The 23415-nt window shown below is 49.3% G+C and overlaps 1 protein-coding gene across 2 annotated transcripts; it reads right to left on the minus strand.

Moving 5' to 3' along the window:
- Positions 1–1213: 1213 nt before the first annotated feature.
- On the minus strand, positions 1214–22963 carry AGFG2 (ArfGAP with FG repeats 2). Of its 2 annotated transcripts, XM_049638855.1 has the most exons (13): positions 22524–22963; positions 14474–14567; positions 13488–13603; positions 12269–12422; positions 11522–11687; positions 10716–10841; positions 9964–9996; positions 5050–5170; positions 4804–4886; positions 4548–4631; positions 3406–3534; positions 2758–2843; positions 1214–2466 (listed from the first exon to the last, which is right to left on the minus strand). In XM_049638855.1, the coding sequence occupies exons 1-13, from the start codon at positions 22742–22744 to the stop codon at positions 2407–2409; spliced, it is 1473 nt and encodes a 490-aa protein (XP_049494812.1). In that variant the 5' UTR covers positions 22745–22963; the 3' UTR covers positions 1214–2406. The 2 variants fall into 2 exon arrangements, with proteins under 2 accessions (XP_049494812.1, XP_049494813.1); XM_049638856.1 differs by lacking the exon at positions 9964–9996.
- Positions 22964–23415: the final 452 nt, after the last annotated feature.

The raw sequence follows: 23415 nt of genomic DNA on the forward strand, positions 1-23415 counted from the left end.
ACAGGAGGCCCCACGGAGGCAGCACTGTGGCTGCTCTGCGCCAAGAGAGGCAGCTGCGGTCCTAGCCTTGGCCTGTGCCCAGGGAACTCGAGTGTTCTGTCCTGGGGTTGAAGGCTGACCCAGTGTAACTTCTCTGATTGGTCACCCTGCCGTGGCCAGTGAGCTGGCTGGAGTCCATGTTGGACAGAGTGCCCGGGATGTGGGGAGGGGGACTGCAGGGAGGTACTGGGGCCCAGGCACCAGGCAGTAAGGAGACCCTTGAGAAACTATAGGAGTGTGACTGAAACAGCACAGGCCCTTTCAATGTCACCTCCAAACCTCAGTGCTTTTGGTTAGGAAAGGGGGTTGGGGGTGGCTGGGGAAAAATAAGAAAAGGCTCCTCCTCCTACCATGCAACAGACCAGCTTCCTCCCTTCCTGGTTCTAAGCAGAGAAAATGGGAAACAAGGACAGGGACAGAGGGGTAATCAAGGGGGACAGAGAAAAACACTGGGAGAAGGGGACAGAGCATGAAAAACCCAGGGAAAAGGGATGGTGGTCCATGCTGGGAGAGCCACCAGGCGATGGAAGGAGAGAAGGGGCTGGGAGAGTGGGAACACAGACCCAAGACAGGATGGGTTCTGAGCCTTGCAAAGGTGGGGAGGCCATGCCTGGCTGGGTGAATAGCAGCAGCTGGAAATATTTCCAGAAAAGTCCTCAAAGTAAATAAAGTGATAACACAGTCTCCATCTCTCCTTGCTGTTCTGCTGTTAAAGGACATTGGGTAGAAAGATCCAGTGAATCCCAAGAATGAACAGCTGCAGGGCCAGAGTCCCTGTGCAATGTGGAAAAGGGAGGAACCTCTCTTGACAGCAAGGCTGAGTGCTGGGCCTCTCCTCTGCCACATGAGTTGTTTAACCCACGCTGGCTACCTTGTCACCACACAAACAGCAGAGACACCATGGCTGTTGACATAACATCCTCAGGTGAAAACAGTCTGGAGAGGGGCTGAGGATGCACCGACCTGGCAGTAGTCCACTGGTCTACCGGGTCTACTCGGATGAGACTGTCTCCATGCTGGCACTTCCTCCTCTGTCCACTGGCACCCCCCCCCACCCCCATCACCCCCTCCCTGCAGCCACCTAGCTCCCACTGCACACGGGGACTCCAGCCATGTCCAGAAAGGAATTCTAGTCCCTGGCCAACAGCAGCCATCATCTTCACTGACCCAGCAGCCACGTTGGGGCCCCTCAAACTGACCCAAAGCAAGACAGCTAGAGCCATTTCCTTTTTCTTTCAAATGCAGTTCTTTTCCAACATTGCCTGCAACAGCTTTGGTGCAGAGAATTTTGTGGTGGGGTGGGGGAGGCACATGGGAAAAAGAAAGGAAAAAACCCAGCCAATTGCACAAAACCTTTCCCTGGAAAAGCCCAGGCTCTGGGGTGGTCAGGACTTGTGACTACCCTCCCCACCACCCTCTGGAGCTCCGGCTCTGCTGGTCGAGGCACAGATGGGGATTCATTCCATTCCCCATGTAAAAGAGCTGTCTGGGAGCAGAATGGCGGTGTGTGTGTGTGTGTGTGTGTGTGTGTGTGTGTGTGTCTGTGTGTGTATAATAGACTATATTAGAAAATTCTCTATGTATAAATATAAAACACTGGTATCCAAACATGACACCACAGCTAACTAAAGTGCTTGACAGGAATCGGGCATGTCTAAGTATGTAGGTAAAACTATTTATCCTGAATACCAGGATGAGGGAGGGAGCCAGGAAAGCAAAAACATGGAGGGCCTCCTTGCTCCATGGGGGTGGGGAGAAGAGGTTGAGCTGCCCCCCACCCACCTCCACCCCCGCCCACAGCTTTCTCAGCCTGTCTGATCACCATCCCAGGTCAACACCACACATCATCTCCACCTTGACCCTACTTTTCCCACTGTGCTTCTGTCCACAAGGAGACCAGCACGGATGTTGTGGACACGGGGGAAGGCTTGCTCCCATAGGGGTATGTTGGTCAGTCTGTGCCCACAGCTTCCTTCGCCCACGGGGTTGGGAGTGAAGGGACCACTATGTATGCTGAGGGCAAGACAGGAGGATTATTGTTATCATAATTAATAATTTGAGAAATCAAACGCCATCGCTCCTCTAGGCCAAGCCCTGACTTCTCTCTTCTTGAGCCTCCTGCCTGGGTTGGGGCTGGAGGGAGGATGGGAGGAAGCCCTGGGGGCACCTGATGGGCAGCTGCCCTTTTATCTGCAAGCCCCAAGCAAAGCATTAGCACTTCCACCATCCCTAAGACCCCTTCCCTACAAAACAAGGCCCGTTCTGGTCTCAGACCCACAAAAATGCCACAGGCAAATGGTCACCAGAGCTCCTGGGAGTAAAGGGGCCCCAGAGGGCAGGGAGGAGGCCCCCCCCCAGGACACAGTGCTACAAAAATGGGTTGGTGGTTGGAGGTTTGGAGGCAAACGGGCTTGATGAGGATCCAGTCTGGAAAGAAACAACAACCACAAATTAGAGGATTAGGGGAGAAGAGCCGGAGGCCACAGAAAAGATGCAGCCCAGGATTCCTTTCTCCCCAGAATTACTGTGGTGAGGGTTGTGGGCAAGTCAGTGAGTGGAGGCGAGTTGGACGTGAGGGGGTGTGAGCCCACTGACTAACCCACTCTCCTGCCTGGCCAAGGCAGGGTTTCCATCCCACACTGCTCTGTTCCAGAAGGATTCTGTCCCCGGCCCTCAGAGAGAGGCCATACTCTACACTGAGGCCGTGCTGGCACTCACCATGAAGGGGTTGGTGGATGTCCCAGATGGCTGGCTGAGTTGCCTCTGCCCCAGTTTGGCTGATCCTAAGTCACTGAAGGAAGAGCCTGGGAAGCAAGAGTAAAAACTAGGCTGCCATAAACCCTGCCCCTCACATTGGTGCTGACCAGGCGCATCCGGCCTCCCTGCTGGGTGGGCACCTTTACATCACACAGTGGCAGCAGAACTGGGCCTTTCTAGGGGGACCTGGGTGGCTCAGTTGGTTGAGCATGCAACTTCGGCTTGTGTCGTGATCTCATAGTTCATGGGTTCAAGCCCCGCGCTGGGTTTTACACTGACAGTGAGGATCCTGCTTAGGATTCTCTCTCTCTCCCTCTCTCTCTGCCTCTCCCCTGCCTGTGCCCTCTCTCTCTCTCTCTCTCTCAAAAATAAACATTAAAAAAAAAAAAAAAAAGACTGGGCCTTTCTAAAGTCAGGGAATAAGGGTACAGAGCAGTCAGAGGACACAGGAAGGTCTGTGGCTTCTCTGGTCCCCCTAATGGTCCAAAAGGGAACTAGCTCAGATGTCTAGCTCCCAAATATCCCTAATATTCATTGCCACCCCCCCAACCCCACCCCTGGGGGTGGGGAATGGGGGCAAGAGAGGAGGGTATGGTCTGAATCCCTTACCATTCTGTTGCTGAGTCATCGAGGTCTGTGGGGGGAACAGCGGTGGTGGGAAGGTGCTGACAAAGGCCCTGGTGGGTGGCACTGTCTGGGGGAAGCCAGGCCCAGCACTGCTCATCCCAAAGCTGGGCCCTGTGGAACGAGGGACATGAAGTTCATGCGAAGTTCTGGAAGGCAGGCTGGAGAACAGTTCTTCCTAAATCTCTCCGAATTGGGGCCATGGGATATAGTTATTCCTTAGCCAGAGGTACCCCGCAGAAGCACTCTGACTGAAACCTTCCACTTCCATGCAACCTGGCAGAACCTGCCTTCTTCCTGTCCCCACAGCTTGTGGCATGGAGGGCACGGGTGGGGCACAGAACCAGGGGCAGCTTTCTGCTACCTGTCAAACTGCATCAACTAAAGCAAATGATTAGCCCTCTGTGTGCCTCAGTTCTCTCAACTATAAAACTGGAGTCCTCCTCTCTCCTAGGGCTGCTGTGGAAAGCAAATAACGGGTGTAAAGCACTCAGCAGTGGGTCAGCTTGCTAGCCGTTATCAGTCTGTCTTCCTGGCCTCAAGGATTTTGAGAACAGCTATGACAACAACAAAAAGGCAGGTGGTGGGGCGAGCAGGCCTTGGAAGAGAGAAAAGCTGAGGCTGGGGAGGAATGCGGGATCCACTAGCTGACAGGAGCCGGGACCAGGGGCAAGGTTGCAGGTGGGACACAGGAGGGAGAGAGGCTGGGGGCCTGGCGGGACACTGCCCAGGGGCAGGAAAGGAGAGTGGCTGCCACATCCATCATTAAACCTTCAGAACTAGCTCAGGTAAGGAGGATTCTGTTTTCTGAAATATATTCTGGGACTTGGGTGCTTCTGCTCTTTGCCCACTAGGTGGCCTGGAAATTACACCGGGTCTGGCCTGGTGAAGGGCAAGAGGGGGACTTTCAGGACTACCACAGCTGCCTAGTGAGGCTGCTCCACTCCTCCCGACAGTGGGGTGCGCGCGCGCGCGCGCGCGCGCGCGTGTGTGTGTGTGTGTGTGTGTGTGTGAGAGAGAGAGACAGACAGACAGAGACGGAGAGACAGAGACAGAGAGAGAGGGAGCGAAGGGAGAGAGGAATCCAAGCCCAGGAGAGCCAGGGCCAGCACAGTCCTGGGACTTACCTGCGGCCAGGCCATCGGGCTGGAACGGGTTGGTGGGAGGCAGCTGGGGGTGAGCAGCAGGCGCTGTGAAAGGGTTGGTGGAGGCTGCTCAGGGTGACATGGGGTAGAGATGGGAGAAAGAGAGGGTCACTCTTCTCATTTGGTTACTACTGAGATGACAGCACTCATCTAAATCTGGTGTGCTCTCTCTCCACCCTCCTCCCTGTTTCCTCTCGGCCTTGGATCCCTTTTCTGGGTCCCCTCAGGCAAGACTCACCTCCAAAGGCAAGCCCTGTGCCGCTGCTTCCACCAGCTGTGGCCGACTGGAGCGTGGGGACCTGGCCGGCCACCCCGAAGATGCTGTGACATGGGGAGACAAGTCAGCATGCAGGGCACCCAGGACCAAGGACAGAAGCTGGGCAAGGGACCGGGAGATGGCAAACCCTGTCCTGCCCAACGGGAGGAGCAAAGCAGGCTGGGAAAAGTGAGGCTCTCCCTAAGACTCTGTGAGGTCTGGACCTACCTGCTAGGGACACCTCCAGCTGGCACTCCGGGCCCCAGGAGGCTGCCCATATCTGCGAGGCTGTTGGGCTGACTGGCAGGTGCCAGAGGAGAGGCACCAAATGGAGTCACGTGGCTGCTCCCTGGGCAATCACAGGAAATAGAACAGGGAGTGCTCGGTGAGGCAGGATGGAAGGGTCAGACGAGACGGAAGTGGGGGAGCAGGGGGTAAGCAGCAGAGTGATGGCATGAGGGGTTGGGTTCTCTGAGCCATTTCCCCCTGGATCATCTGGTTCAGAGGGCCCTGACTCCCACTGAGAATTCTAGGCCACATGCTACTCAGGCTTTCTCAATCTCCCTGGCGGTCAAAGCCGCCACTGCTGAGAGAAAACGGCTCTTGTGTGTGTCAGGTCATTGTCCCTGCTGCTCCAGTTTGACTTAAGGTTCCCATTTTTTTCCTCAAGATGTGGACAAGTCTGTCCTTTCCTCAAACCAGCATTTCCATTTATGGATCAATCACAGGAATGAAGGGGCAGGTAGAGGGGATGGGGGAGGAGCTGTGAAGGGCAGAAAGGCCCAGACACTCGGAGCTGCTGGCTCCTGGAATGTGGAGACCAGTGCCGAACACAGATCTCCAGCCATCATCGAGGACTCCCACCAGAGCCGCCCCCTCTCGGGAGGCCACCCTAGGCCAGGAGCTTCGATCAGGGCTGGGGTTCACTGAGCAGGGCTGACTGGAAGTTCCCCTGCCCTCTCTGGTCATCACATCTAAAAAGAAAAAGCATCACGTGGGAGGCTTACAAAACAGCCTGAGGAGCAAGTCCAAGAAATCCTGAGCAATCTCATCTCTTGGGAAGAGGCCTGGGGCCCTGTCATTTGGAGAAAGCCTCTTTATTTGTGTGCCTGTCTCGGCTGTATGATGGGATCCTGTTAACCACTCTGGGCTGCTGTGATGGTAAAATGAGGCTGCAGATGGAAAAGGCTTGCTTTTTCTGAGTGCTGGAAGACTAGTACCGAAGGAAACAAACTTTGCATGGTGTCTGCCACGTGACAGTGCTCAGGAATTGTTTGCTGAATGACTGTGTGATGGGCAGAGTGAGGAGAAACGGAGTCTAGTTGGGGCCCTACCCCCTGCTACTGCTGTGACCTTACTGCAAACCATCTTATTTTCCTGAGCCCATTTTTTCTTGCCTTCTCATAGGGTGGCTGTGAAGACCCCCTGCGGTGAGTGAAAGTGTTCTGAAGTCTGCAAAGCATAATACAGATGTGACGTATTATCATAGCCTCTGATATAAGAAACGATTTCCAGGGTCAACAGAAACAAGTCAAGGTCTCAAAGGAAACGTGATGGCTGGTTCAGATCGTAAATACAAGTGAACAAGAGCCCCCCCTCCCTCCGCCCTACTCCCAGCTCCAGCCTTCCCACATGCTCTGCGTCTGCCTTAAACAAAGGCCCACCCGTGGTCCCACTCACTCTTCCGGCTTAAAGGAACCAGACAGGCCTTCCCTGACCTCAGTCTGAATTACAGCCTGGTTTTCCTCTCATAACACCTCATTCTTTGCCTTCACAGCACTTGATATCTCTGCAGTGACATATTTTTGTTTACTTCTGTATCAGCTGTGCTCCCCACTAGACCAATTCCATTGCCAGGGATTTTCTTACAGATAGAGAAGTTGCAAATGTGCAAAACATGACACATGCGGGGTTATTAACTGCAGCACTGTTTAATAGCAAAAGACTAAACAGTCATCATTCATCCTAAATATTCACCAAAATGGGACTAATTAAAATAAATTATGGTATATACATAAGCAGGACTATTGTGCTGCCATAAAGAAACGTGTACTGATAAAAAGAGAATCTAACAGTACTGTTCAGTTAAAAAAATAAATAAAGGTGCAGAAGAATATGCATATTATATCATAAGGTGTGTAAAAAAAGAGAGAGAAAGAGAAAATAGGACAATAAAAAAATGGGTAAGTGAAGGCTACAGGCTCCTCTTCGCAGAGACATGGCTGTGGAGAGCAGGGGAGACAGGAGCCGAGCCTGGATGAGGCTGCAGAAACATTTGTAGGTTGGACAACTTGGTGCATATTTGTGCGGAGAGGGAAATATGGTGGCAGAGTGGAAAGAGCAGAGATGAGATTCAGATAAGAAGGCTGATGGCAAAAACTCAGTAGAGACAGGGAAGGACGCAAGGGTAACCTTCACAAGGGGAGAAACTTTTTCCCCCCAGAGATGAGAGGGAAAGGAAAAGATAAAGTCATAAGGCAAGGGAGGAACGGCAAAGTCAGGCTGATTCTCAAATCTGTGTTGTCCCTGCCCCCCTCAAGCTTCAGCCTGGTTTCTCCTAAGTTTGGGGCTTTTTTCTGAGCCCCCCAGAGCTATCATGCTCCTCCTTCCCTAAAGGGTAAGGCTGTATTTTCCCAAAGCCCTTTGTGAAGGGGACCTTCCCTGTGCTGGGCATCTCCGGGTCTGATCAGAGAAGCAGAGTTCAGCAGGGAAGGCAGGTGCCCAGGGCCTGCCGGCTGCGAGGTTCCAAGGATGGGCTGCTTCCTGAGTGCCAGTGCTCGCCTCGGCCACTCTCTTCTTCAACCCCTGGGCTTTCTACAGGAACGAGTGCTAGGCTATCACGCCACTGAGAACACTTGGTGTCAGTCCTCTGCACTCCACTGACCGTCAGGAAGGCTGGGAGGCCAGCAGGCTAGGGTTGAATCTTCTGATTCTTAGGGCCGCCTGGGCCTTTCCCTGGCGATGACTCAGGGTACGTGGAATTTCTGAGTGAGCACTTAGGTCACACTCTTCAGTCCTGCTCTGGGGCCTTCCTGCCAGGGAGCTCCCAGGCTGAAGGAGGCGCTGTCCTTCTGTCCCGAGGCCGAGCTGTGCCTCCTTGCGGACACTAGAGGGCAGAGCCGGCCCTTGCTCAGGCAGCCACGATGCTGCACTTTCGGCCCATTCTCAGAAAGGAGGCCGACTTAGGAATACCTGAGCTCTGGTTTGCTTCTTCTACACCTCCAGAGCCTCACTCCTTGCAGCTGGATTGGTATACATGCCTTCCAGCAGTTTCAGGGGCAACTGCAGTTTTAGAAACCTCCCTTCTCCATACTCCCCCTCAGAAATATAAAAATACAACCAGGCTTGTCAGAAAAGACACCCACCACTCACCCAATTCTCCCTACTTCATACCCCATAGTTCTTTATATCACATTCACAGAACCATCCTCGTGATCATGGTGTGATCACGGTGAATGGGATCTGCCACCCATCAGCCATTCGGTTCTGGCCAAGTCACGGGCCAATTTGAGCCGGTTTCCTCAGTTGCAAAATGGAGATCTTGCCTTCCTCATGGAGATGATGTGGGGATGCTCTTAGCAAGGGCAGGAGCCTCGGAGAGGCTGGTTGGCTCTGGCTGGCTGCAGACCGTCTGTTTTTTGAGATGACCAGACACTGGACAAAAGTTCATCTCAGGTGCAGCCAGGGAGGGGACTAAGACGCTGGCACCTTCTTTCTTTCCTTTTTTAAAGGCGACCCTTTAAGCTCTCTTTTTAAAGCAACTGACTGTGACAGGAATGCATTTCTGAACGGACCAATTTTATAACCACCTTGTACAGGCTGTTTGTTTCCTTTTGAGCTCTCATTCCCAGGAACACTTCCCTCTTGTTACTCTGAATATTCTTGTACCAACTTACATTCTTACTGAGAGCAGATTAAAGGGCCAATATTCCCACATGGTACCCACCGTTATCAATCTTTAAAAGTTTTGTGGATATAATGTGCAAAATTATTATCTTACCCTGATTTGCATTTTTTCTGATTAGTCAGGCTGGGAACATTTTCATGCCCCCGGGTTTTTTCTGTTTGTTTCCCTTGCTCGTTATCCTATTCTTCCTTATTGATAGGAGTTTTAAAAAACACATGATAGTTGTTAGCTTTTTGTCTGTTTTCCATATTGTAATTATCTTTTCCTTGTTTCATGCCTTAAAGGACATGAAGCATTGTTACAGGATATGTTTTAGGACACCTTTTATTGTATAGAATGTGACCTATGCAATTTCTATTTGTTAGAAATTTATGTGGTGTTGGGGCGCCTGGGTGGCTCAGTCGGTTAAACGCCCAACCCTTGGTTTCAGCTCAGGTCATGATCTCACAGTTCATAAGTTCGAGCCCCGCATCAGGCTTAGTGTTGATGGCACAGAGCCTGCTTGGGATTCTCTCTCTCTCCTCTCTCTGCCCCTCCCCTTCTCGTGCTTTCTCTCTCTCTCAAAAAAAAAAATAAATAAAAAAAGAAATTTATGTGGTGTCTCCTAGTCCATGGTCAAAGTATAAAATGATTCTGTGTTTGGAAATTCTATCTTTTGATTACAAAGTTCTACTTATATTTATTAGGTCAAACTTGTTCAAGTGTTACTCAAATGGCCTACTTTCTTCCTTATTTGTCTATCTACTTTATCTACTAAAATCTTGTGAGTCTGCTGTAGGCCCCCTCTCTGTTGCTTTATTATATTTTCACTGTGTCTAACGGTTTTTGCTTTATTACTTTCAAGGCTACCCTGGTCAGGTACTTTAAGTTCGTAATGTGAGAATGTCTTTGTGAATTTTAACTTTTATCAATATAAAATGTCTCTCCTTGTCCCATTCAAAAAATAAAATAAAATAAAATAAAATAAAATAAAATAAAATAAAATAACAAAAGCAACCAGACAATTTGTGGTGGCATAGTGGGAAGGATGTGGGCAGAGTGAGAGTCGAAAAATCTGGGCTCTGGGCCGAGCTCTGCCACGCTGTGGGCTGCACAGCAGGGAAATTACTGAACTGCTTCATCTGTAAAATGGCTAAATTTGAAGGGGTCCTTCCAGACCTCAAAGCTCTCGGCTCCAGAGGACCTGAGATAGGCTTCTACCTTGGGTGGGCTGTGGGGTGGGAAGAATAACTCACCAAAGCTGTAACTTCCAGTTAGCATCCGACTGGCTGGCAGTGAGGGTAGAGAAGGGGGAAGGGTGGGTAGGTGGGGGAAGGGAGAAAGAGAGAGCATCAGTCACTGGCTTTCCCTAGATATTGAGTCTTTACAGCACTCTGGCTGCCCTCCCCTGTGTCCAGGATGTGCAAAGGTAATGGGCCAGCCCCAAGGCTATGAAGACTTAATGTCTGGGGACTTAGGGAGGAACCAGATGCTTTAGGGCAGCTGCCTTTAGGGTCTCTTTCAACTGCTAAACAACACAACACAGTTTACAGGCTTCTGCTTTAACAGGGATGGGTGAATTTCTGGAGACCAGCTTGCACTTTGACCCAGCCCTTACCTTTTGGGCAGTGTACAACATGAGCCTTCAGAGCATGCTACAGGAAAGGTCACATCCACTCTTGACTTTTTGAGGACTGGGGATTCCCGAGCTTCCTGGTTCTGACCTCCTATGCACACCCTGCACGACTCCTATACACACCCTGCACGACTCCTGCTGCAATTCAGCTGCTTTCCTTACATGACAAAATGGAGAAGCGCCCTTCTTCCTGGCAAGAATCTCATTAGACCCCTCTCTTCCTTTCCCGGGGCTTCTCCTCTTCATCCTCTGTCTCCTTTGCCTAGTTCTCTAGGTTGGTGCAGATGTGAATGAAGGGCGATAAATGGATGTGGAAAACTGAATGCAGTTGGAAGAGAGAAGGGGATCTGGAGAGAGCAAGGCAAAGTTTACCTGTGGGTGTTGGCTGGGCCTGGAACGGGCCTTGGCCAGCTGGAGGAATGCTTCCAAATGCAGAAGAGGCAGGGCTACTGCCAAAGGCATCAAAGTTGGCAAAGCCTCCGTGGGAAGGTGTCTGGCCTACAGGTGGAGGGTATATAAAGGCTGCATATATAAAATGTACATATAATCGATATAATATACACTAATTCCAAAGGCCAAAGGCCACTGATGGGCCATCTGCCTTTCTACAGGGTCCTCTTCAGGGAGAGATGGCAGGGGCTGAGCAGAAGGGATCTCAAAGGTCTCCAGGTTCACTCCCCGCCATCTTTTATCCTTACTCCATGAGGCACTAACATTTTTGTCAAGGCCTCATTCAGGCTTAATCATGTGAAAAAAAAATTAGTTCTGGTGGGGGAAGGAGCTTGAAAGGAAAAATGGAAACTAGACACCGCTTTATTCAACACTCTGTTGGCTACTGCTGATCTTTGGGAAGAGGGCAGGGGAAATGGAAAACAAGATAATCCCTCAGCCCCCATTTTAACAGAGAAAGAAAGTAATAAAAAGGCTATTTCCAGTGCTCTAAAAGGAAGTGCTAGGAGTCCCCAACTGTAACGTTTTCTGGTCAAACTTGCAAACATAATCCCAGCCATACTCATTTGGCCCCAACCCTCCCGGCCTTGAGGCTCCACAATTCCCATCACATTCATTTGTGTGAAGTGAGCTAGAACCAGGTGAAATCTGGTCACCGCAAGGGCGTGAATTCCTCGTGTCCTGTGTACATATATTGCAAGAATGTTCTTGTCCCAAATCCCACTTACCCCCAAAGGCTGGGAATGCAGCAAAAGCTGGTGCCACCTGGGGAGCAGCAAAGGGGTCTCCACCTATGTCAGCCAGCAGGTCAGTACTGGCTTTCTTGACTGAGGAGTGGGCAGGTGGCTGGGAGCTCCGGGGCTGGGACGTCCGAGGCTGAGACTGACTGACAGACTTGAGAGGAGAAGGCATGACATAGAGCACTTGGACCAGACATGACCCGGCCCCCGCATGACTCCCTAGGCTGCCCCCAGATAGGCAAGTGGAGAGAGAAGAGAGGGAGAAACTGCCCTCAACTGAGAGACTTTCCTGGGCAGAAGCTGCCTTAGCCCCTCACATGTCTAACTCCTCTGTCTTCTCAGTATACCAGTTCCCAGAGCCATACATTTTAGAGCCTGTCAGTGAAGGCAAGTCTGAGATATATAGGGATGTGGCCAATGGTCCCCCTGGACCTGTTACTGCCTCATCTTTCCCAGGTGCTCAGGCAGTGTCCCGGCCCCTTCTGTGTTTCCCTGGAGCAATGGTCAGGTTTGAAGCCGTTACTCTGACTTCCCTAAATATCACTTCCTGTTGGGTTCTTTCTTCCAAAACATAGGAGTCCAAGGGGAGTCTAAGACATGGGTAACGGCAGGGCTGAGAGCCAACTCACATCTCCTATACTGCTGTCTGCTATGTCCAGGGGATTGGGTTAAGGAAACCAATTGCCCTGTTTCCCAAAACCCCAACCAGTCTCGGAGGGAAGATTTGAGAGTTACCTGGCTAGAGGTGGAGGCAGCAGCAGAGAGAGATGGCACAGGATCCCCTAGAAGAGTCCGCAGGGGCTTCCCTTCTGGGACGGAGCCCTGGATGGGGGTGGAGGCACTGCCTTTGGTATAAGCGGGCCCCTTGACTTGGTCTGGGGGGACATACCTTTGAGAAAGAATAGTCAGGTGACATCATGGGCCATGCTCAGCTTAGGCACCCGGGAAGCACAGGTGACAGAAGTCCAAGTCCCTTTTCCTTTTCCCACTAATTCTCTTTTTTGAACTGAATTTTGTAACTCAGCACATTTTGCCCATCTTGAGAGTCCTCTTTACCATCAGGTGCTCATTCTTTTCTGACTTGTGCCTGTTTTTCTCTCCTCTCTCCTTTCTCTTTCTGACATCAAACCATCTGGGTTTCAAGTGATAACCCCTCAATAACGCCGCTGGACAGGCAATCCTATTTTCCAACTTCCTTTTTATTTCCTAGGTGTTTCTGCAGGTTCTCCTCCTTAGTCCCACAGAAAAGTTTCTGCCACCTCATCTTCTAAGTGCTCACAATCTATCTTGCCAGCTCCTGCTACTTCTGATAAAATCCCCTCCACTCCAATGCATGTGGTCTTTTACTTTGGAAGTATGTTCTATAGCCAGAGGACACCCCAGGAGGGACTCCAAAATGCTGTTATGTCCACAACAATCCCCTTGCTGTCTGTGTTCTCTTCTCCACCCTATAGTTACCCCCCAACATGCACACAGGACTGAGATCAGACAATAGGAAGTGCCACCTGGGGAGAGAAAAGGCAAGGGAGAAGAGAGACGCTGTTTTCGTCACCAGGAAAACAGAACACACAGATAAATCATGGATCAAACGATGGGGTAAAAGCACAAAACTCTCGGACATGCTTCCAGCCGCCTCTCTGCATCTATGGCCCCAGCTGAGCTATAAATCTGACCCACACCCCCTCAGGTCCAGCACCCCCTCTAAGCAGTCTAATGTTTCCCCAAAAGAGGGGCATCAAATCTTCAAGGTTAGTGACCGGTAACAAGCTGTCTTTTTAGGTAGCTTTATTTCTTTGAAGTCAGAATTGGGCCCTAACTGAATCTGGGTGGAACACACTCAACCCAAGTCTGGCCTCTTGAGAGAAGCCCCAATTCAAGTCTGGAAATTAGCCTGTCAAACAAAGAATGTCTTGGACATGTGTCTCTATATAGCAATCTCTTTCCTCCTCCTTACCATCTCTTCTTCTCATATTTTTCCTGGAGAAACTCCTTCACCTTCTGAGGATCCCTGGAGTCTGGTATTAATGACGTCCGAGCATCAAAAAGACCCAGCCAAATCTTCCTGCATACCTAAAGGAATGGAGTCAGGTGACAGAGGAGTTGAGGCAGAAAGCATGAAATGGGAATGATACCACTTCCAATGTATTCATCAATACATATTTATTGAGCACGGACACAGGGTGAGGATCTGGGTATACCTACAAAGCAGACATGATCCCTGTCCTCACAGAGTTGACCATCTAATGGGGAGGTCCTGCCTTAGATAAATAGAAATAGATTTATCATTACATAGTATGACACATCTTATAAAAGAAAATAGAGGGTCCTGAGAATTATGGGGCACTAAATCTGGATGGGGGTGGGGTCAGGGATAACTTTCAGAGCTGTGGCTTCCAGAACACCCTCCAGAGGCCTTCCCTTGTTTGCACCCCAAGTAAACCAAACACCCGCAAGCTAGGAGTACTGTTAACACCAAAGACAGCATCTTCCGACCAGCAGATTTAGCTGGGGAAGGGGTTTAACTCACTTTCAAGTACATGACATGAACTTAAACCCAGGGTGCTGAGGCTCAGGTCAGGAGAGCTGGCTCTAGGAGATCTTACTCAGAGGGGCTGGCCCAGGCAACTCTGAATGCTCATCAGTGTGGAGCTCTAAATGTCAAGGGACAGTTTTCCTTGTGAGTACCCAGGGGTCACCCCCTACACAGATTTTGCTCCTTTCCCTGATTCCTCTAACAAGGGCCTAGACAAATCACAATTTGTATAACTAAGACTCCATGAATATATAAATATACGTAAGGTAAGACACATTTTAGGCTAAAAAATAAAAGAAACTTGGCCAAAAAAGAAGGCTGTAGGGTTTTTCTATAATCTGGACGCAAAGTTCACCCCGGCCAATGGGGCAACTACATCAGTAACTGTTCCGTCAGTGGTAGCTCACCTCATTTCCACGGGATTGCAGGAATACTACTTCAGGCTCAGTGAAAGTTGTCATGGAGATGGACTTGACTCGGTGAGGGGGGTTCAGGCCTCTCCTGTGGGAGAGAAACAGAAAGAGAAGTACAATGCAGTTAGCCTGCAGGTCTGTTTATGGGAGGAGGGGGAGGGAGAAAGGATAAAACAACACATAAATTAAGCTCAGGTAGAATTTCCCGACTGAAGCTAGTTCCTAATTCAAGGAAAGATGGGAAGCAAGAACGTTTGGGAGGTTTTTAATCAGAGACAGGGACGACAGAGTCCAGAACGTGTTGTGATCCCACTCATTCTGGAGAGTAAGGCAGAGTCCGTCCATCCAGAAGCCTTCTCTACTTTGACAAGGTTCTGTGTTCAACCTGCAGGCTGGGGGTACTTCTGGGAACTCTGAGATGTGCCCACTTCCCATTTCCTGTTTTACCACTGTTTTAGACCTGGCTGCCCCTCCTCTTTGTCTAGACAGAAAGTGTGTTGGTAGAGATGAACAGGGTCCCTCTCTTTCAGGAAGAGATCTCTGGGAAAAGAAATAGTCCAGACTCTGGGTTCTAGATCGATCGATTGATCTTTCTTTCTTTTTTAAATTTTTTTAATGCCTTCATTTATTTTTGAGAGACAGAGAATGAAAGGGGGGGGTGCAGAGAGAGAGGGAGCCACAGAATCTGAAGCAGGCTCCAGGCTCTGAGCTGCCAGTGCAGAGCCCAATGCGGGGCATGGGGCTCCGGGCTCAAACTTGTGAACTGTGAGATCATGACCTGAGCGGAAGTCAGGCACTTAACTGGTTGAGCCACCAGGCGCCCCCTAGATCTTTTAATGAAGCAGGAGGAAGTCAGGTTCAACCATGAGATAGGAGATTGGCATGAGTCAGGAACATATATCCTGTAGTGATGCTTTTGTGTTTAGCTCTGTGTGTTCTGTTAACTCTCTGAAAAGTCTAGTTCTGCCCACGGAAGCCCTGTGGAGATTGCAGTAGACAAGAAGGCTTCCTTGCCCCCACTCAGCTGCCCTCTGGAGTGTTCTAACAAGGGAAACTTGGCGCTAAGCCAGGTTCCCCTTTCCCTTAAATTTTACTCTGGTCTAGACCAACAGCACTCATCAGATGAAAACAAAACGAGCTAAGCCAAAACAAATAAATCAGACCCTAGGACCACGATGTGAAAGAGCCCAGGCACATGCAGGAAAGACAGTCTCAGCTGATGAGGTCTCTTCAGACTTTTGGTCTCCTGGGAAAAATCGGCAAATCAAGATGGGAAAACAAAAGTAACTCTAGCATAGGGTCCTGGTTGATGCCATCAGGAAAGCAAAGAGGGAAGTAAGAGATAACTCAATTTACCAAATGGAAATCCTAGAGAAAAGTGGGGAGATGCTTATGCTTATGCACACACAGTTCATGCTTATGCATGCACACACAGATTAAATGCGTCCTTGCCAAGTCTAGAAGAATGGCAGTACACGTGTTAGTGTACGCGATGGCAGTGGGGCGGGAACAGGGGAGAGGTGACACAGTACAGAGTGAACAGTGAAGGGTGCAGCCCCTTTGTATGATAAATTACTGATTATGGGATTCTAACAAAGGACAGGACACTGAAGGCTACAATCGAAGGCAGTTTCAGCAATTCTGCTGCTAGGCTTTTAAGTAAAGGGTCTCAAAATACTCCTTTAAAAGACAGTATCAAAGAGAACTGATGCCCCAAGGAAAGATTAGAGCAGTGAAATCCAAAAGCAAGGCTTTGTAACTACACGTCAAACAACAGCTCTTAAACTTGATCTGCCCTGAAGATTCTCTTCTAATCACATTTCAGAGATATTCCAGTTTTCTCTCCCAAAGCCTCTCTTATAATGGCCTTGTTTTGTTTTGAGTCCAGACAGCCTTTTATATCCTTTCCCTTACCCTTGCTAACCTTAATCCCTAGCTAGGCCTTCCCTCTCAGAATGCCAGACTGCTCTGAGGTCTAGCTAGAGTGGATCTCTCCATCCTTATGATCCCAGCCCCACCTCCCACTAACAAATATTTGCTTTGCCAAAATACAAGGCATTATGGTAAGCACTTTGGGAGATACAATAGACAGTTGTTTATCACTATATATCATATATATCATATATATCATATATATCATATAGGACCTAATCCTTGATCACCAGGACCTTGCTTACAAGGCCCCAAGGAGCCTGGACAAAGATACGTCTCAACACAGTTGGGTGCCATTCAGGCACACACAGCCTGATCAGGGAGAATGTGGCACCAGGATGCAGCAGTGGGGGAAGGAAGAGAAATGGTCATGGGAAAAGTAAAATATATTATGTTTACTCTAGAAAAACAGATTCTAAGCCTATCACAAAAAGGTCATTGACATTTCCTGAAAGGACAACCAGGAACTGTTAGCAAAGTGTAAACAGGGAGGTGTGCTTCCTTGTAGGGGGAAGGGGAGGGACTTGACTCACTCATCAGTCTAGAGGGGATGATTAGAACAACAGAACTTCCTATGGCTGAGCTTGGACTGGAGGGTTTTTTTGGGGGGGGGGGGGGTTGCTGGGGGGTAGAAGATAGGATGAAGGGAAAGCAGAGAAAATAAGTGATTTAGGTGCTTTGGGCCAAATGAATCTGAAGGAACAGGATGTTTCCATAGCACAGTACAAAAAGCACTGCTCTGACCTTGATGTCTGTAGACTGGATTATGTATAACTAGAGCCACAGTTTGGGGGCAGGGAAAATTCTCTATAACGCAACACTCTGCAGCCCAGGAAGAAAGAGGACCTAGTTACATGGCCTATGAGTCAGAGCATTTGTTTCTGAATCAGAGAGAGGCCATCGCTGGCTGACAGAAGCAATTTAGAAACAAGAGCCCCTCTCCTCCCAGTAGCTGCAATCGAATGGTCTAGGGGTACTGGGTCTCCCTGGGGTCATAGCAGGGTCATGCAGTGGGCCATATCTGAGTCACTGGCCTGGAATCAAACAGACCCAGCTCTCCAACTTGCACCCGGTCTCCCCAGCATGACTCTCAGGTTCTCCCCAAAAGAAGTGAGAGCTGGAAGGAGGCACTGCCCTTCGGTTATCGCAGCAAATCCGTTCTGTTATTTCTAACCAGGAGGTGCTGGGGAAACATAGAGATAAACTTATTTGCCCAGAATAGGGCATGTTTTTCCAACTGAGAGCAAGTACATTACTAGGACTCAAGCCTCAGCCCTGTCATGACGCCTTCTTTAACTTCAGTTTCTCTTTCACAGGGCACCTGACCAGCATTTGAAGTGCTCTGAATTACTGGCAGTGAAGTGACTTGCAAGGACCTGAAAGCCCGCCCAATTCTTTTTCCTTGCCTCTCTCCCCCTTCCCTTTGATTCTATCAAGCATACTACTGTTTCTACAAATACCACACCTTTTGTTTTTCTGTGAGCATCACCCTCACAATGGCCCATATTTTACTTCTGTCTTGCTTCATGAAAGTCTTGAACCTGCTCAGCTGCTCAGATAAGAAGGTTCTGTCAGGTCAACAATGGAAAAAAACAGTTCCACCCAGCACCCAAGTTCTTTCATTTGTACCAGATTTGGACTTGGGAACTCCTGACTTCTGAATATTTCATGTTCAAATTCAAACACCCCAGAGGGGGTTTCTTGCTGCTGGGATTCCAGTCCTCTGCCTCTGAGCAGGGTTCAGTGAAACCACTGCAGTTCTTGGACCCAAACATCACCCAAAAGAGTCCCTATTAGAGATTCTTACTAGTCCCTAATAGGAAGGCTCCCCTATTTCCCTCCTCCAGGCTCAATTTCACTAATTTTAGGAAACTTCTTCCTAATCTAAAATCCCTGCCTCAAGCCATTTCCTGTAGTTCTTCCTTAGTGACAATGATAAACAGCTGTCCACTCGTGTAGAGCACACAGAATCCCCTGCTTTCTTCTTCAGGCCTATTCTCAATCCTTTTATATTGTTCCCTCTTCTTCTTATGTCTTTGGATGGAAGGTGAGGTGGGAGGGGTGAAGGGATGGGACTAACACAGGGGCAAGGAACACATCTACCTCTCTAACCCAGATGGATGGAAAAGTACTGAATTATTTAACACTGCACTACGCCTTTTCTTCCATGGAGATAAAAGTACTTCAACTAGGAGGGCACCTGGGTGGTTCTGTTGGTTAAGTGTCCAGCTCTCGATTGTGGCTCAGGCCATCGTCTCACAGTTCGTGAGTTTGAGCCCCACGTTGGGCTCTGCGCTGACAGCATGGAGACAGCTTGGGATTCTCTCTCTCCCTCTCTCTCTCTCTGCCCCTCCCCACTCGTGCTCTCTCTCTCTCTCAAAATAAATGAATAAACATTAAAAAAACCTGCTTCAACTAGGAATCACTACTAGCAAGCCAGATGGGGAAACTAAGGCACAAGGAGGTTAGGAACTTGTCACAAGTAAAGACCTGTCAAACACATCTCCTGGCACCCAGCCTAGAGCTTTGTCCACCTGAATCCTGAATTAATCCCATTACTGGAATAAAGTTGTGCAGAAGTAGAGGAGACAAGTATCTATTACTGAGACCAGAAGGTCAATGGATTAAAAAGAATGGACCCAAACAGCCCGGTTGGGGAAGTGTGCCACATATTTTGTTGAAAAAATTGGGTGTCAAAGGTAGTGCCCATCCCTGATGTCAAAGACATTTCAGGACTCAAGATCTATTTTCTTTCTAAAGAAAAGCGCTTTATCCATCGAGGCATCCAGTCAAACCGGAACAAGAAAACACATTTAAGGCACTGCTTTGGAAAAAGCACTTTTTAGCAGCAATCTAGCATCTTTCTCTAGTAGGAGAGTTAGACACAACTAAACAAACAAGTGTATGTGTATGTTGGGGACATGAAATCTATATCTAGGTTAAGGAAACTAGGTATTGGATGAAAACCAAATGAATAAAACTAGGTCAAATTTGGGACCTACAATTGTGGCAGCATGTACATAAATTTAGAAACAGCAAAAACTAGCAGCTTCTCTCTCAGTCCCTCACACCAACGCTGTAGTTTTCTGCTAGAGCTGAGAAAATAGTTCTCATTAAAAAAGAAAACGAGAAAGAGCTCACACATGTAGCAATGAAGCCATAGGCATACCCACCCACCAGTATTAAAATCGAAAATTTCTCCAGATCCTGGGAAATTCAACTTTGGCTGGAACAGTCAACTTTGCTACCTCAGCACGTGTAGCCAGCTGGGAACTCGGGTGATTGTGCACACTGCCCTCAGAATATTCCATTGCTCTAAGAGGTGGAATATTTGTAACATACTCAGCAGAAAGCTGCCTTTCAAAATAAAGCCAGTCTCCCTGTCTCCTTTCTCTGGCTGTGGTTCTAAGTGTGGTATTTGAATTCCCTGCCCCCAATACCCTCGTCATTTTTAACAAAGAATATACTCTTTTCATCATCATAGCTCAACACGAGCTCCCATCACTCTCCAGCCCATGCTACTTCACAGCACTCATTACTACCTGCAAATATATATTTAATGATTGATTTTGAGTCCACAGTCTCCACTATGATGTAAGCTACATGAAGATTGTACTTTGTCAATTTTGTGCACTGCCGTATCTCCAGTGCCTAAAACTGTGTCCGGGTCTTAACAGGCACTCAATAAATGTGTTGCCAGACTGACTGAATGAATGTGCCACCTCCACATTTTTCACTTCCCAGTACCACAACATCCTAATCTGTGGGCAACCATGTGGATTTAAGATGTTAACTGGTATATGTGTCACTGGGAAGCCATGCCCCTCCGCTGCCTGCTGAACTGTGTGTGTCCCCTCTTCACTCTGCAGCCAGCAGCAGTAAGCGTCCCTCACTCATTCTATTTCCGGCTCACCTGCCAGCACCCAGCCCCTCCCAAGGTCCATCAGAGGGCACACGTAACACTTTGTGAAGACCCTTTTATAAGGTTTCTATGCCTTGCCCTACTTAGTTCATGCTAATTAGAACTCCAATCAGCAAATGAGAAGCACCATCAGAACCCTGGCAGACAGTCTCAGCCAGGGAAACTACAGCTTTCTTGAAGAAGTTTCTTCTGATATCTCTCTCCTTATAATCTTGACATGCCTTCAGTTCAGCCTCATTTATTGGCCCAGCCTCTTGATCCTCCACTAAAAACCAACAATAATGAGCACAGGGGAAAAGTAGTAAAATTTTGCAATTTGTGCACTGATATTTAAAGAGAACCGTTCCAGCAAAAGAAAATCAGGTTTTTAATGTGTGCCAGATCCCTTGACCCTCCTTCTGTCCTGATTGAGGGAATACTCATTATAGAAGTGAAATGTTATCTATGGGAGACTTTAAACCAAGATCTATGAAATAATGATAATGGTGTCAGCCCTCCCATTTAGTCAGTGATTTATCTTTTGTGCTGCGCAGCTAGCTGTGGGAATGAATTAACACTATTTCCAAACAGTTTCTTCCCAGGACCTAGACTCTGATATACCATCAATTTTATCCCCCTGCTTCCAGACTCTATAATCAGATTTTCCTTTTCATAACAGGATCTTCAAGAATCTGTTCTTTCTCTTTCTGCTATAAACATTCCTAAACGTTGCTCCTTCTCTCCTCAGACTATTCGTCCCAGACTCAAGTCTATCCTTTTGCTTCACTTAAGTCTCTATCTTTTGACACATTCCTGTTTGCGTTCTAATCATTGTCCCAAGAGCCATAATGACGTTCACTAAGACCAAAGTTATAACACACAAGTGAGGTTGATCAGAACATAGAAGTTTGGCAAAGGAGGTAAAAACGAAACAGAAACAATCGTACACTGTATCTTAGGAGACCTGGATCTTCATTTCTGGTCTGTCATGATCATAACTAATATCCAACAAGAAATGCTGAGAACAGCAACCCCCATATGGCATTGGATAAATTACTAAACCTCTCTTTGCTTCTGTTCTCCCATCTGTCATGTAAGAACAATACTGCCCGCTCCTTGGCTCCTAATGGTATAAGAAACAAGGAAAGCCCCCCTTGTTAAATCTGAAACCAACCGACCAAACAAACCAATGCATTAAAACAATACTAAACAAGTCCAAATAAATCCCTTAATAAACTCACGGAAAAAGAGAGATACAGCATTGGTATCGAATGCTAACCAGGCATCTAACCAAATAATTCCCTAAGGGGAAAAAGAACCCTACTCTATAAGCAGAATTCTGGCCTAGAACTGTGGCTCTAAATTAGCTCAGGCATGACCAAATCGAGTGCCAGTGCCAAGTGTAGCACTGCAGATTATACAACAAAACTCCCCCAAATCTACAAAGATGCCAGATGCTACTACCAGGATCAAGCCATGGCAACAAGAAGCTTAAAGGTGTAAACTATTACACTTAAGGATGGCTCATCCAGATACCCAAACCTCTGGAAAAATTAAGCTCTCTAACAGGGCAACCCAGCAGCTCCCATCTCTTAAAATTTGTAAGAAATCTACCTTTGGGTAGCATCCCAAAACCCTGCGACATTAGGGCCTGCACCTGAACACTGGAACATGGTTCCTTACCTAGTCACTATGTCTATGCTGTCAACTGAGCTAACTTATCTATTTTAAATTGGTTTTTCCATCTCACACTCCAGGATGGGCACAAGCTAATAGAAAAGTATGCTTTATCTAGGGCCCAGTTCACTCTACTTCTTTCCTACTTGCCACCCCCCCCCAAAAGTTCCCTTGAAAGGTGGGTGTCATTCTCTGGCCCTTTAAATATCTAACCACCTTCCCTTCAACTCTCCCCACTTTCGGTTCGCCTCTCCTCCCTTAGGGAGTTTCTCCCTTCTTCTTCGGTGTCCTTCCTTTCTCCTGCAACGCGACTCCAATCGTGTCTTGTCTCCCCTGCCAATTTCCCTTCCCCATGACACCTCTGCAGCGGGGGACCCTCTCAGCACATCAGGCGCATCTCCAGGCCTCCCCGCCGCCACTACCTCAGCTCTGGCCCTGTCCCTTCGCCCCAGATCCCCGCTGTCCCCAACGCCGACTCTCCGCTGTCCCTTCCCGGTCCTGCCCCCTCCCCACCCTCCGCGCCAGTCCACTCACAGGAGGCCTGAGCAGGTGGTGCAGACGAAGCTGCCCACGGTGATATCCACGTAGGTGACCCCGCGCTGGGCGCACTCGAAGCAGTGGCGGTTCCCGGCCTGGCTGCAGCCGCCCAGTTCCCGCACCCGGCGACACCACACCTCCGAGGCCGCCTCCGCTTCCGCCTTTCCCCCGCTGACCCCGCCACCCGGGCCTGGACCCTTCTTCGCCGCCATCACCATGGTTGCCTGCACCCTCGGACCTCCTCCCCGCAAGTCAGCAATCGTCCCTTCAACCACAGCCGCCTTCCCGCCTCCTCAGCCTCCTCCGCACGCTTGGCTCCCCTGACAGAAACTACGGAGCCGGCGACGTCCGCGCGAGACTCCTCAACCCCTTGCCTTGCCTATTCTGCACGCTGATTGGTTGTTCTCCCCCCACCTCCTCACTCTGATTGGCCCGACATTGGACGGCCTTGGGTTGCGGGAGCCGCCAACGCCACGCCCCACCGCCTTCACCCTCAGGCCTTTCCCATTGGTCCTCAGAGACCCTGCCCCTAGAACCGTGCGTGCCCTCTCCCCGTCCCCGCCCCCTCTCGCCACTGCCTCCACGGCGGCCCGCCTCCCAGATTCGATTGGTGAGTCCTCGGAACTCTGGCTCTGACGTTAACTCTGATTGGCTCCCGCGGCGGCAAAGTTAGCGCGCGAGAAAGAGTCGGTGTCTCGCGCGTGCGCAGCCCTGGTCCTCCCGGCTGATGACGTTAATTCCCGCCAAATTTCAAAGGCATCGCCTCCGCTAGACTGTGCAGAGAGGTATGAAAAGCAGAATGAAGTGGCATATAAGGGACCAGGAATGGCGTATGAGGGGCCGAGGGGAGGAGGAAAAGAAGGGAGCTCTCGGAGGGAGGGAGGGAGGG

The sequence above is a fragment of the Panthera uncia genome, chromosome E3 (assembly GCF_023721935.1).
Source record: "Panthera uncia isolate 11264 chromosome E3, Puncia_PCG_1.0, whole genome shotgun sequence".
Taxonomy (NCBI): Eukaryota; Metazoa; Chordata; class Mammalia; order Carnivora; family Felidae; genus Panthera; species Panthera uncia.